The 14,570-nt window shown below is 48.5% G+C and overlaps 1 protein-coding gene across 1 annotated transcript in view; it reads right to left on the bottom strand.

Annotated features, from left to right (window-relative positions):
• Nucleotides 1–14,570, bottom strand: part of BRD4 (bromodomain containing 4) — a 50,916-nt gene that overhangs the window by 15,287 nt on the left and 21,059 nt on the right. Inside the window, exons 6-11 of the mRNA XM_026867602.1 lie at nt 11,232–11,515; nt 10,099–10,458; nt 7,976–8,104; nt 3,435–3,644; nt 2,402–2,601; nt 579–685 (exon numbers count right to left, since the gene is read on the bottom strand). Of these exons, the coding sequence (XP_026723403.1) occupies nt 579–685; nt 2,402–2,601; nt 3,435–3,644; nt 7,976–8,104; nt 10,099–10,458; nt 11,232–11,515 (1,290 nt within the window). The remainder of the gene's footprint in view (nt 1–578; nt 686–2,401; nt 2,602–3,434; nt 3,645–7,975; nt 8,105–10,098; nt 10,459–11,231; nt 11,516–14,570) is intronic.

Genomic DNA, 14,570 nt, shown 5'->3' with positions numbered 1-14,570 from the left:
ACCCCTTCACCTGGGCCTGACCCCTTCACCTGGGTCTGACCCCTTCACCTGGGCCTGAACCCTTCACCTGGGCCTGACCCCTTCACCTGGTCTGACCCCTTCGCCTGGGTCTGACCCCTTCGCCTGGGTCTGACCCCATCACCTGGGTCTGACCCCTTCGCCTGGGTCTGACCCCTTCACCTGGTCTGACCCCTTCGCCTGGGTCTAACCCCTTCACCTGGGTCTGACCCCATCACCTGGGCCTGACCCCTTCACCTGGGTCTGACCCCTTCGCCTGGGCCTGACCCCTTCACCTGGGTCTAACCCCTTCACCTGGGTCTGACCCCTTCACCTGGGTCTAACCCCTTCGCCTGGGTCTGACCCCTTCGCCTGGGCCTGACCCCATCACCTGGGCCTGACCCCATCACCTGGGTCTGACCCCTTCACCTGGGTCTGACCCCTTCACCTGGGTCTGACCCCTTCACCTGGGTCTGACCCCTTTGCCTGGGTCTGACCCCTTCACCTGGGTCTGACCCCTTCACCTGGGCCTGACCCCTTCACCTGGGTCTAACCCCTTCGCCTGGGTCTGACCCCTTCACCTGGGTCTGACCCCTTCCCTGTAACCACTTCTTGATGTTCCCAGTTTCCAGCCTGGAATTGAGCATCGTTTTCATTTATAGCTTGAGCTTGAAGCACAAGCATGAGGCTGGGATGCAGAAAGCTGAGCTCAATCTGCTGTTAGACACCCAAAACTGAACTCAATCTGCTGTTAGACACCCAAAATTGCACTTCAACCTCAAGTTAGACCCCCAAAGCTGAGCTCAATCTGCTGTTACACAGGAAAGCTGAGCTCAGACTGCTGTTAAAACACCCAAAACTAAACTCAATCTGGTGTCAAACACCCCAATCTGAAGTCAATCTGCTGTTAGACACCCAAAACTGAGCTCAATCTGCTGTTACACAAGAAAGCTGAGATCAAACTGCTGTTAAGACACCCAAAGCTAAACTCAGTCTGGTGTCAAACACCCAATGAACTCAATCTGCTGTTAGACACCCAAAACTGCACTTCAACCTCAACTTAGACACCCAAAGCTGAGCTCAATCTGCTGTTAGACACCCAAAACTGAGCTCAATCTGCTGTTAAGACACCCAAAGCTGAGCTCAATCTGCTGTTAGACACCCAAAACTGAGCTCAATCTGCTGTTAGACACCCAAAGCTGAGCTCAATCTGCTGTAGACACCCAAAGCTGAGCTCAACCTGGTGTTAGACAAGAAAGCTGAGCTCAATCTGCTGTTAGACACCCAAAGCTGAGCTCAATCTGCTGTAAACACCCAAAGCTGAGCTCAACCTGAAGTTAAGACACTCAAAGCTGAACATAACCTGCTGTCCGACATGCCAGGCTGAGCTGCCTGGCCCCCAGAGGGAGGTCAGAAAAGCAGGAGCAGCTCAGAGCAGAATTCCTTACATCAGCCCGTGGACGGACTGAGGCTCAAGTGCTGCTCCTGTTTCTCTCCAGGAAAGCCAGAGGTTGGGCTGTTTTGGAGCCAGACACCCCGTCCAGAGAAGTAAACCCCAGCTTCCATTAAAAATACGTAAAAATATGTAAAAAACTAGGTACGGGGCCTCCCTGCCGACACTCCCGGAATTTTAAAACCGATGGGGGTAGATTTGTAAGTATTTATCCCGCTATTTGCAGCAGATTTAGGGTTAATGCCGTAAATAAATCAAGTTGGGGGTAGAAAATCACCCCCCAATTACCCAAGGATGGGGTGAATGCTGTCACAGACGATCCATTTCCCTAAACCCGCTGCCGTGCCCGCCGGGTTTAGGCAAAGTCTGAACAGCCTGAACGCTGTGGTGAGGCCCCGGGGACAGAGCCAGAGCTCCAACATCTTGCTCGTTATTTCCTTCTTTCTTAATTTCACCTCATTGTGGCTAAATGATGGCAAACAGCTCCTTTCTGCCTCGGGTTAAACACCAAAATCCTGCCTCTCCTTTGAGGCAGCAGCTGCCAAGCGGTGCAGCCCCGGCTCTTGGTGTCTTTACCTCTTTGTTTAAAACCTACAGCTGCCCCACAGCAAAAAAAAAAAAAAAAAAAAAAAGGGAGAAGGAGGAAGTATTTATGGATTTAAGGGTTTGAGAGCCAACAGAGAGACTCCACAGGGGGGTTGTGTTTTGCCTCTCTCCCACCCTCGGCGCGTTCAGCGCAGCCACGCGGAAAAGCGTCGGCCCCTGAAAGCCCGAAGTTAAACTCGTGGTTGGGATTTGACCCTGAGCAAAGGCCTCCGGAGGCCGGGGCCTTGCTGATGTTACTCCTGAGGACTCCGGGGTTGAATTCATTAGCAAAGAGGGAATTAAAAACCTCCAAGTGCTGGGGGGTGAAACAGAAGGACGCCGGGCTGGAGCAGGGTGGGGGCTGACCTGGAGGTACTGCTGTTGCTGTTGCTTTTCTTGGCCTTCTTGGGTGGCGGCTCCTTGACTTTGCTTTTCTTGGTGTCTTCCAGCTCTTCTTTCTTTTTGTGCTTCTCTTTCTTCTTCTCCTTCTTGTCTTTTTCTTTTTTCTTTGGTTTGTTCTGCTGCGGCTGGGACAGGGCTGCAAGCTGTTCATGCACTGCTTTAAGCTGAGAGGCAGACACACACACACACACAAAGATCAAGATATTTTTGCCCAGCACCTCCTCCTTTTCCATATTAATTAACATTTTTTCTCTACTGCCTAACGCTTTCTTATCTTTTACTACTAATTCAATCAGTTCCTCCAGCTTTTCACCCCGCTGACTCTTGTATATGAAAGCATTGACAGCTGCAAGAGGAAGGAGACAAACTCTTCTGGGGGGTTTCTCCCCACCAAGGCAGAAGTGAGGTGGTGGCTCCGTTTGGGCAGCTCAGGGGGATCCTGCCTGCTCAAGGATGTCCTGTCTGCTCAGGGATGTCCTGCCTGCTCAGGGATGTCCTGTCTGCTCGGGGATGTCCTGTCTGCTCAGAGATGTCCTGCCTGCTCAGGGATGTCCTGTCTGCTCGGGGATGTCCTGTCTGCTCGGGGATGTCCTGTCTGCTCGGGGATGTCCTGTCTGCTCGGGGATGTCCTGCCTGCTCAGGGATGTCCTGCCTGCTCGGGGATGTCCTGTCTGCTCAGGGATGTCCTGCCTGCTCGGGGATGTCCTGCCTGCTCAGGGATGTCCTGCCTGCTCGGGGATGTCCTGCCTGCTCAGGAGGCACCACTCAAGCACAGGCAGCAAACTCCTGCCATTCACGACCCACCTCACGTGTCCTAACAAGGCCCATCCTGAAAAGCCCCAATTCCTTCACACTTTAAATCTAAAGATTTTGGAGCGCTCTGCAGCTGCTGGTCACTATTGTACAACCACAAAAGTCTACGGCTTTGAGCCCAGTCCCCGAAGCTGGATTAAAAGGAGATGTTGGAGACTGCGGGGCCATCCCGAGGGGGGAGTACCTGCTCCTGCAGCTCCGCTAACCGCTGGGCTCGCTCCTCCTCGGAGTCATCCGAGGAGCTGTCGCTGTCGGAGGAGCTGTCGCTGCTGCTGTCGCTGGACGAAGGGGGAGCCACCTTGGTGGGAGGGGGCACCACCACGGGAGAAGAAGCTGGTATCACAGGTTCTTCTGGCTCATCCGGCATCTTGGCGAAGCGCATCTCAAACACGTCCTGAAAATCCAAGGAAAAAGAATGTGAGGTGTGGGTAAAGCTGGGTATGACAAGAGTGGTTGTGCTCTCCAGGGTGTTCCCGATGAACCTGGGGTCTCTACTCAAGCAACCAACACACCCGCTGCCTGTCCCAGTCAAGATAATTTCCTGAAAGCTTCAAATCCACCTGGAATTCTGACTCCAAGCTGGTTCTGGGGGATAAGAATTTACCAGCAAGAATCACAGAATTGTAGAATACCAGGTTGGAAGGAACCCCAAGGATCATCTCCAAGCTTTCTTGGCAAAAAGAAGGACAGGACTCATTTAAAACCACATCATCCAGGTTCTTCAGATCTTCCACGTCTTCCGCAATGGATTCGTGGAGAGCTCGGGCTGGGAATTGCAGCCGCAGCCCCGTGGTTCCAATCCCCTTTGCTCTTCAACCCATGTCCCCTGAAAACCACCTCGAGTCAACCCAAACGCTTGTGCAGGGACATCTCCCGTTATCCTCGAGAGCGAGGGATGCGAAGCCAGTTTAATTCCAGTCATCCCATGGAGGTGAAAGTCTTTTTTTCCTCCTACAGCCTGAGAGGAAAATCCATTTTTATTTAAACGTAAGACAAGGCAGAGAAGGGGGAACAGCCTGCTTGTGCCTAGAGCCTGGTTGTATTTCTTGGTGCCAGCTGACTTCAGATGAAGGAAGAGTTTTGAGGGGGTGTTTTCTAGTTTCCCAGAAAAGGAACGAGTGACTCTTGCACCCAAAAAGATTTTTTTTCCCCAAAAAGTGCCACCTTGTGAAGACTGAAGCACTAGCGGGCAGAAATCCTGTTTTCTGGCATCTTGTAAAAGGCAAGTGAGCCCTGAAAATGGGCTCAATTCTCCTGCTTTTAGGTGTTTAGGAGTCAAGTACTTATTTCTGAGCTTAGCAACTCGCCTCGGGGCTCCTTCTGGAGACCATAAAGAGCCCAGCAGCTCTCAGACGACTCAAGTGATGGTGGGAAGGACCACCTGAAGGTGGCACAAGTGTCTGTGTCCACCTCTTCAATACTGAGTCATGAAAAAAACATAAGATAATTTCTCCTCCTGCCTGAAGATTCCACTTTCAGAATATAGTTACTATTTATTTTTCACATTTTCCACAATCCTGGGTGCACAGCTCTGACCGTAACAAGCCTGAGCCTTATTTCTAAAACCCTACTGGCCGTAAACAGGAACGCTGAGCACGCTCATATGGATTTATACATCCAAACTTAGCCAAAATCCTTCAGCAAGCCGAATGCCTCGTGATGGCACATCACACCGATTTAATTCACTACCCGAGCCCAGGGGCGACGTTTCCCTTCCTGAAGGCTTCCAGCCCTTCCAGTTCTGGCTCATCCTTGTGATTTTAAGGAGATGTTGGGCTCTCCTCTACCTCCACATACGTTATTTTTCCACTTCTTAAACATGACTGCGTTTCTCCATCCTCACTCTACTCGTGCCTTTATTCATTTTTTTTTTTCAGCAGCGAGGGTTTTTCCCGGCGCTGTAGCTGTTGCTTTGCTGCTTCCATCTGCTGGCAGAAATGCCACTGGCTTCATTTACGTGCTCAGGCTCAAATTTCAGGGGAAGGAGCAGAAAACACTGGAGGAAAAGGAGAGATTTCTAAGCTCCGTGTGGGATGAGGGAGGCACACACATACAGTTGTTACTGATTCACTCCACTTAATGGCTGTTTACAACCTAATTAACGTTCTCCACAAACCAGAAAGTCCAGTCCTTGATTACCACCAGCAGGCAACGCTACACTGCCATATATACTCAATTTTTAAATTCTCCAGGGTCAGAAATTAAACCTTCCTGGGGTTTTTTTATACCTATTTAGTCTTTTAATTACCAGGAAGGGTTTTTTAAAGTTCCTTTGTGTAAAGTTCAAGAGCAATTCATCAGTTCAGAACCAGCCAGATTATGAAAAGCCCTCGGTGGCCGAAGGATCCCAAAGAATCCACCCAGGAATGGATGGAAGAGAAAACCCTGTGAGTAGATAATGAGCTAATTAATGCCTGATTAATCAGGGATTCGTACTGCAACTGTGCTGTACATCGCTGGTAGCGCCGAGCCGTCCTCGCTTGGGCAAACATAAACCATAAACCTCTTCCGTGAGCTGGCATTGACCCTGGAAAGCCAAGAAATCATCTTCTGATGACGAAAAGGTAACAAAAAGCAGAAACCCGAGTTATTTCAGAGATTGATGTTCCCAGGATGGAGGGAGAATCCAGCAGGCAGCGAGCGGGGCTGTCTATTGAGCAAGATGCCGCGTTTATTGTTTACGGGGAACTCAAGCCCAAACTTGAATCCTCAGCCTTGTTTCCAAACCTCAGCCACGCTCCAGAAACCTCCTTTGCTTTAAATATTATTTCTGAAATCAGTTTTCTAGGCACGAGAAAAGCAAAGGGAGAGGGTGCCACCTCCACTGCACCCCCGCGACGGGGCTGCTCTGATATTTAACGTCCATTTTCTGGTGACTGTTCTATTCAAAAAGCCCTTTTTTCATCTTGATGTCAGAAATAAAAGTTTCCCGAGCGGTTGTGCTGCACAGGGACGTGTTCCCAAACCCGTCCACGGGATCCATGCGGGTGAAATCCTGATTTCATACAGCCCTCGGTCCAGACGGCATCACCTGGCAATGCCCATCGCTGAGGATTTTCCTCCATAAAATGGGGTGAAAGAAAAGAAAATCACAATTTTCCAGGGAACTATCCGGTGCTTGGCAGCCTGCGCTAAGTGTGACTGGAATTTCAGATCAGATAAACGACCTTTCATTGGAAAATGCTCCGAGATGTCGCTTAAAGAGGCTGCGAAGTTCTTCATTAAGACCAAAACAAGAAGGAAAGAGGTTGAGCACTGAGTTTTCCAGGCATCTGCTCACCATAAAATCCAGGAAAAAACATTAATAAGGCGACGAATTCTAATAAATCCATGCTAAGAGCAAGCCGAAACCCACATTTACTCAGCATAAATTCGTCTCAAATTAAACCAGCCCAAACCTGAGCTGGGCTTTTATAAAAGCACCACGAAAAAATACTGTGGACAAAAAAAAAAAAAAACCCAAAAAACCAAAACCCAAGGGCACATCCTGGAGGGTGTCGGGTTTGTCACCACTTCGTTTTCTTGAACCTCTGCTGCAGCTGCACATCTGGATCAAAGTGAAACAGCTGGCAGCTTGTCCAGGACCTGACACCTCTCCTCCAGCTCCAGCCGGGGGGCAAGCTGCCTCACCCAGAGGTGCTTACGTGATGCTTCCAGTTAGCACAACCCAGAAGATCGATTAATATCCAGTTTCTCCTTTTTTTTTTTTTTTTTTTTTTTTTTGAGGTTGTTTCTTGAGTCAAACATCCTGCAGCCGAATAGCTTTCCCCCCAGTTTAACAGCTTTCTCCCCACATTAATAGCTTCCCCTCCCAGTTTAACAGCTTTCTCCCCAGTTTAACAGCTTTTCCTCCGATCTAATAGTTTTTTTGGCTCTTTCTGGTGTAACTCAGATCCCTTCTCAACCTCTTTTTCTGAAGATTCAACCAAACCACGCTCATTTTCTTCTCCTTTCAGGGAGAGGAGCTCTGCCGCGGCGTTGTTCTGCTTCACGCCACTGGAGCTGCACTTTTTGATGGCAATAAAACCTTTTCCTTCACCGATTTGGTTCCTGTGTCCTCACATACGGTCACGTCCCACCTGTGTCCCCTCCTTGCTGCCATCGAGGCGTTTTTCCTAATTTTGGGGGGATTTTGCAGCAGTTCCCAGCCGCTTGGTTGGTATCGAATGTGACACAAAGGTGACGTTATTAAGGAGGGATCGAGCGAGAAACCTGATTCCTTTAGAAAATGGCAACTGCACCCACAATCCTCCCAAGGCAAAAAAAAAAAAAAAAAATCAGCATTTAAGGGAATGAACTGCCTGAAATCATGGAAATGGGGAATGGTTGGATTTTTAATGGTAGAGAACGAGAGGAGAGCAGAAAACTTCACTGCAGAGGTAATTAAAAAAGCACAACCAAGAAGGTACCGGTGCTTATTTTCTTTCTAGGTGTTTTGGGGAGAAAAGTGATATTTTGAAGCTGTGCTTTTCCCTTCCTATTCATCAGAAGAGACGCTACTAAACAAGAGTTTAAAGAAGCAAACTGGGTTGAGTCTGCCCAGTCCCTGAATCGCTTTCACTGCAAAAAGTAGCTTTTTTTTTTTTTTTTAACCATTATCCACCACGGTAGTGTTTTGTTTTGGGTTTTTTTAATGTTCTTTCAGGACTACGTGGCCTTTAGGCTGGAAAAATAAAAAGAGAGAGGCTGGTGCTCATGGCAGGCTGCGAGCACACGCGTCCTTACCTGCAGTTTCCGTGCCATGGCCACCACCTCGTGATCAGCGGGGTTGTACTTGTAGCAATTGGAGAACATCAATCGCACATCCGCTGCGAATTCCTGAGCATCTCGGTATTCCCGGTTCTCCAGTTTAGACTAGAAAGGAGAGGGGAAAAAAAAAAAAACAACCAAAAAAAACCAACCACCTAACAAAACTCTCTGCTATTAACAGCACCAATACACCAAATGGATCGATTGAATAAATACAGCTCCGGGGCGCCCACAGATTTCACGTGATTGTTTTTCTCCCTACGACTAATTTTGGCCAAAAGACTGACTAATTTTGGTCAAAAAGAGGATTGTGGGTGGTTTATAAAAAAAACCAGAGCTGCCTACAGGCATCCTCAAGGATGTTCCAAGGAAGACAAGGTGCTCTCCAAGCCACCTTCTCATTGCCTACGTGGTTGTGGTTTGGCTGAAGAACCTGAGGGGTTGCAGAGTGGTGTCCAAAGCCCCGGTATGAAGCCCGGGTCTACCTGCCCTCAACCAAGAAGGGTGAGACCTCCCTGCACGCCCGAGATGATGTGTTAGCAGGAGAACACAGCGAGCTTTGCTCAGATGGTTCCTCTAGAAGGAAGATCTCAAGAGTCACGTTGGTGGCGTAGCCTGGTTGGAGGGACGGAGGACACCAGGATGGTCCTTCACCCAACAGTGGAAGAAGGTGACAGGCTTTTGTTGATGCAGGGGGCAGGATTCAACCGTCTCACCTGCTTTCAACCATCCACCCTTCCTCCAGGAACCAAACTGGTGTCTCTAAAGCTCAGACCTCCAGCCCAGGAGGGCACAGACCTGCTCTACTGCTGCGTGCTCCCACCCTGAGCCTCACCCCTCCGAACGCTGCATCCAGCTGTGGCAAGGCCAGCTGAGCCAAGAGAAGCTTCACGCTTCCTTCTCCCTGCCTGGGAAAATGGGAGTTGAGTTGGACAACTGGAAGACGCTCAACAGCTGTCCTGGCAACATCTGCCAAGGGTGATCTCAGACACGCAGCCCGGCCAGACAGTTGGGCAGCAAGATGTACAGGCAGCAACGGACGTGCAAGACCTAACGCTCATGGCTGGACAGCCCAGAGGAGAAAAGCCAAAGCCAAAAATTTAATCTGGTGTCCCCAGGGTTTGGTCCATCAAGATCCCACAGGTATAAAACACTGTGAGGAAGAACCATGATCCTTGTTGGCTTCAGCCCTGGCGTAACCTGGGCTGCAGGAAGGGAAAACTCACTCTCTGGTTTTAGAACGCAGGCCCAGAGTGGGCAAAAGCTGGAGTCAGAGCTGAGCTGGAGTCAGAGCACGCAAGTTCATCCCACAGCTAAAAAGTTAAGACTTCTAAAGAATAAATTAAAGTTTGAGAACTAACGAGTTAAAGATTTTTAAATAAGGAATTAAGGTTTCCTAGCTCAAGACAGACTTAAAATCATGAATTAACACTTTGTAACTAGAAAGTTAAAGACTTCTAAATAAGGAATTCAGGTTTCCTAGCTAAAAAGTTAAGACTTCTAAATCATGAATTAACATTTCAAGGGGAAACATGGATGACTCTGCAGTCGCTTTTTAAAATTAAACAACTCCAATAATGAAGTAAAGTTTCAAGGGGAAACGTGGATGAATTTGCAGTCGCCCTTTAAAATGAAGCGTTTTTAAACTCGAGGGAACTACCTGTGCTTAACAGCAGACTGATTTAGACAGACAACTTCAGAAAGACAGGCCTTTATTTGGAAAAGAATTGAAAATGGGGCTTTTTAAATCAAATCCCCTTATTCCTGTGATTTATGCTCTCTGGGGCCATCTCCTGGGCGAAAATAAAAAAGTGTAGATTTATACAGTAATGGAAATTTTCTATAAAAAACCCCCCGTGTGAGCGTTTCCTGAGAGCCCTTCTGGAAGGATGCCAGCTTGTTTGTTTTTCCCAAATGTCACGATACCAGCAAAAGGAGAAGAGGAGAGACCGAATGTACCAGAAAACCTACGGCCAAAATAAATCTGGCTGATGTCTGAAGATACCCGGTGCGCACGCGCGAGGGAGAAAAGAATTTTTTTCTTTTTTTCCGCTCAGCCCACCCCCCCCAACCTCCCCCTCCTATAAAGCTGAGCTTACTTTGATTGTGCTCAGATCCATGGGATGTTTAATGATATCGCAATAATCGTGCAGTCCCAGTGCTTCCACATCCACAGGTTTGTAGAAGGGCCAGGCGTAGGCAGCGTGTTTCTTGGCGAACATTTCTTTGATGATCCCGCTGCAGTATTTTAACTGCTCGGATATTTTGCTACTCTTTTCTACCACGTGTTGTTGTGAGTCTGGAACGTCCTTCTTTGGAGGCTTCACCGGGCGGCTGCTTTCCCGGCGTGGACCCAGCTTGGCGGATTTGGGTTCAGCGGGCAGCGATGACGAGTCATGAATTGGGTCAATGGTCGTTGGTGTCGTGGTGTCTGCTTTCCTCTTCACTCCTTTTTTTGTCTATAACCGAGCAAATAAAGCAAAATATTACTTTTGGCATCAGACTTTTGGCTTCAATCGAGTTGTGTTTCTCGTAGCGCTGACTTGGATTTGACAGGGCTAGTGACTCAAGCCTCATGGCAACGCTACAAGAAGGACATTGGAAGCCCTTCCAAAAATATTCAGATATTTTTGACCTGAACTCGACAGAAAAAACATGCAGATTATCTCTTGTACCAGCAAAGGTCAAGGGCATGAGTCACGTGGGCAAGTCAAGATTTTCTTCCTGAGTCATACAAAGCTCAAGGAAAGAAGGTTTTAAGAGGATGAAGGGGGTTTTCAATGCAAACCAAAAAATGGGTGGAAATTATCAATTCTAATTTAACCCATCTCAGACAGGGTCACTGCAGGTTCCTTTTCTCCTCAAGGGAGAGAAAGAAGCATTCTCAAACCATGAAGTCTTAAAGTTTTTAAGAACTTAAAACATGAAAAGTGTTTTCGAAACATGAAGTTTTTAAGAAGGTTTTTAAAGAGGATGAGGGGGGTTTGCGATGCAAACCTGGGTGGAAATCATCAATTCTAAATTAATCCATCCCAGAGAGGGTCACTGCAGGTTCCTTTTCTCCTCAAGGGAGAGAAAGAAGCATTCTCAAACCATGAATTTTTTGACCAAACCGCAGCCATTTGCCTTAAAATGAAACTTCAGTGGCAAAGCAAAAGGTGACCACTTGGCCAGCCACGGCGTTTCTACACCATTAAGATCATTTAATTAAGCCAATTAAGGAATGGCTCACCTTCACGGGCTGGGCGGGTGTCGGGATAACGGGAGGGTGAGGCTGGATGGGCTGGGGAGCTGGGGCCGGCGGCGCGGGGGCCTGGGGGGCAGGTGGAGGCGGTGCAGGAGGTTGAGGAGGCACCATCGTCATGACGGGGGCCTGGACGATGAGGTCGGGGGTGACGGAGGGGAAGGAATGAGTCGTCTGTGCAGACTGGAGGGTCTGCTGCGGCGCCTGCGTCTGCGCCGGGGACGAGCCTTGGGTTGCGTTTGGTACCGTGGATGATCCTGGTTTGGATGTCACTGCCAAGAGAAAAGAAAGAAAGGGTTGCTTCTCCCTTCAGACTCAGTTGTTCTAACATTAAAAAAAACCACAATTAATGTTTCGCAATAACATCGTGTAAAGAAACGTTCATTTGGTAATGAGCGTCCCCCTTCCACCTGCAAATGACCGCGGAGCGCTGATGTGTCCAAAGAAGGGGGAGACAGAGGGATCCTGGAGCCCTGCTGGGATCTGGTGGGTCCTGCTGGGATCCAGTGGGTCCTGCTGGGATCCTGTAGGTCCTGCTGGGATCCAGTGGGTCCTGCTGGGATCTCAGAGTCCTGCTGAGATCTCATGGTCCTGCTGGGATCTGGTGGCTCCTGCTGGGATATCATGGGTCTTGCTGGGATCCAGTGGGTCTTTCTGGGATCTCGTGGGTCCTGCTGGGATCCTGTGGGCCCTACTGGTATCTGGTGGCTCCTGCTGGGATCCAGTGGGTCCTGCTGGGATCTGGTGGGTCCTGATGGGATCCAGTGGGCCCTGCTGGGATCCTGGAGTCCTGCTGAGATCTCATGGTCCTGCTGCTATCTGATGGCTCCTGCTGGGATCTTGTGGGTCCTTCTGGGATCCAGTGGGTCCTGCTGGGATCTCATGGTCCTGCTGGTATCCAGTGGTTCCTGCTGGTATCCAGTGAGTCCTCCTAGGATCCTGTGGGTGTTGCTGGGATCCTGTGGGTCCTGCTGGGATCCTGTGGGCCCTACTGTGATCTGTAGGTCCTGCTGGTATCTTGTGGGTCCTTCTGGGATCCTGTGGGTCCTGCTGGTATCCAGTGGCTCCTGCTGGGATCCAGTGGCTCCTCCTAGGATCCTGTGGGTCCTGCTGGGATCCTGTGGGTCCTGCTGGGACCGTGCAGAAGCTCTGCATCGCTCAGGCAAAGCCGACACATTTTACCTCCCACCTTACAAGGCAGCATGAGGTTTCTATTAGAAACCCACGGAGGGGGGGGTTTGCAGCGAAGCTTTTCCAACCAGCATCACACCTGTTTTTTGATAATTTAACCCCAAATGGGCTATTATACGCTAAATTTAGCACACAACACGATTTAACAGGAGGTGTAGCAGACTAGAGGAAAATGATCTTGCAGATCCCCAAAGAGAGACTCTAGGCAATATACAGCTGTTTGTAAGCACCTCGCTACACCGGGTAGGTAAAAGATCTTCTCTACAAGTGATTCCATCCCTTCTCCCTCAGAGAGGTGCTGGGAAAAGTGACAGTCAGTAATTTTCGAACCAAGGAGAACTCCCTGCACACAGTAAAGGAAGAGCAGGGATAGTGCCTCAAAAAAATAACAGTTAAAAAAATAAACCTCGCAGCTGCAAGTAATGACAACTTGGTCACGTGTGGAAAAACCCACAAATTGGGTTTGTTGGTGCTTCAAAACCTGGATTTCAGGGAAGACGCAACGGCACAGAGAGAATAACCAGAGCTGTGCATGAAACCCACACGTGGACAGCAGCAGAGTCCTGTAACGGAGAGAGACGCAGGCAGCGAAAAGCTGCCACGGGAAGGGGAAAGAAAACAAAGGCAAAATAATTAGAGCAGTTTGAGATGTTTGGTTTTATGACGCTTCTTTTTTTTTTATTCCTTGGTGTTTTAGATGAAAAGATGTTCTGAAAATGGTATGGAAACCCTCTTCGTAGAAAGGTGACAACTGTCAGTAATAAATGGGGGGAGACTCGGGGGATTTAGTAAATCTTGCTGCTCTGAATTTGCACTCACTGTCCGAGTGGCAGCACGTGAAGGTTTTCTCTGCCAGCTGCTACTGAGGACGTTCAACAGCAACTACCCGAGTCCCATTTCTTCTCTATCTCCCCCCACAACTGGTCCCCAAACCCTTTGAGGGTTGATCTTCAAGCTCCCTGGACAACTCCTGCTGATTTTCAAGTAAACCTTGAATAAAAATAACCTGTCAGGATCCCAGCACCACCAGTCTGAGGCTGAGAGGAGAAGAGACACGAGGATTCAAAGGCTGCAGGATGCTGGCACCTGCTCGCAGGCAGGAAATATGGTCAAAGCAGCTTTTTTGGGGTGACACAAGCTCGGGGGGGCTCCTGCACGTGATGTTTTCCTTGGTCTCGCACAGCGTTTGGGTTAAAAAAGAATGAGAATGATACAAGCTCCGAGGTGAGAGCTGTTTAAATTGAAGAAATCTGGAAAATGATGAGGTGCCGCTGAGATCAAGTCCCAGCTGGGATGTTCTCTATCCCTCAAAGAACCATCTGATGGTGTCAGCGGGTGACACTGAGCCTGGCAAATGGGTGATATCCCCCCAAAATGAGCTAATAAAATCCTTGAGGCACAAACAGGGGAATCAAAAGGCTGTTTTCCCTCCAGTAGCAGTCACATCTCTGTCCCCTTACAGTGTCTGCAGTTATGGATGTGAAAAACTGGAGAAGGGTCACAGAAGAGCTGTAAAGAACCAGAAGATTGGAAAAAAATTCCTCGTGGCAAAAAAAAAAATCCGATTCTTAACGGAGAACCCAGATTCACAACCAGCCTTCAACATAACCAAGTTATTTAAAGAGGAGATGGTGCTGCAGAGCTCAGACCAGAGATCTGTCAGGAAAATCCCCAACCTGGCAGCTGGCTGGCGTGCTCCTGCTCGGAAATGCCAGCAGAGATTTTTTTTTTTTTTTCATTTTACTCTATATTAAAGGTTTTCCTATGAGACAGACTGCAAATAAATTAATGGGTGGTTGAACTTTTGTATTATGTAGTAACGAGAGGATTGCATTACATGAGCAAAATGGCACCTTTGGATCTTGTAAATTATTAACCTGGGAGCAAAGTTTCCAGAAAAAAAGAAAAATAAAAATCCATCACTACATAAAGTCTTGGAGCAACAGACACAAATACACAATGTTGTTTTACTGATTTATAACCTTAGATGTGGTTTAAAATGCTGCGGTTCGACTTTACACAGCCTAAAGCGTGCAGGTTAAGTATTTCAGCTCTGAAAAAAGAGCAAGAAAAGGGAAATTCATCAGTCTAGATGCCAAAAAAAAAAAAAAAAAAAAAAAAAAAAAAAAAAAAAAA

Source organism: Athene cunicularia, unplaced genomic scaffold, assembly GCF_003259725.1.
Source record: "Athene cunicularia isolate RWA unplaced genomic scaffold, athCun1 SCF_9, whole genome shotgun sequence".
NCBI lineage: Eukaryota > Metazoa > Chordata > Aves > Strigiformes > Strigidae > Athene > Athene cunicularia.
The sequence above is the reverse complement of the archived record's forward strand: the minus strand, read 5'-3'. Positions and strand labels throughout refer to the sequence as shown.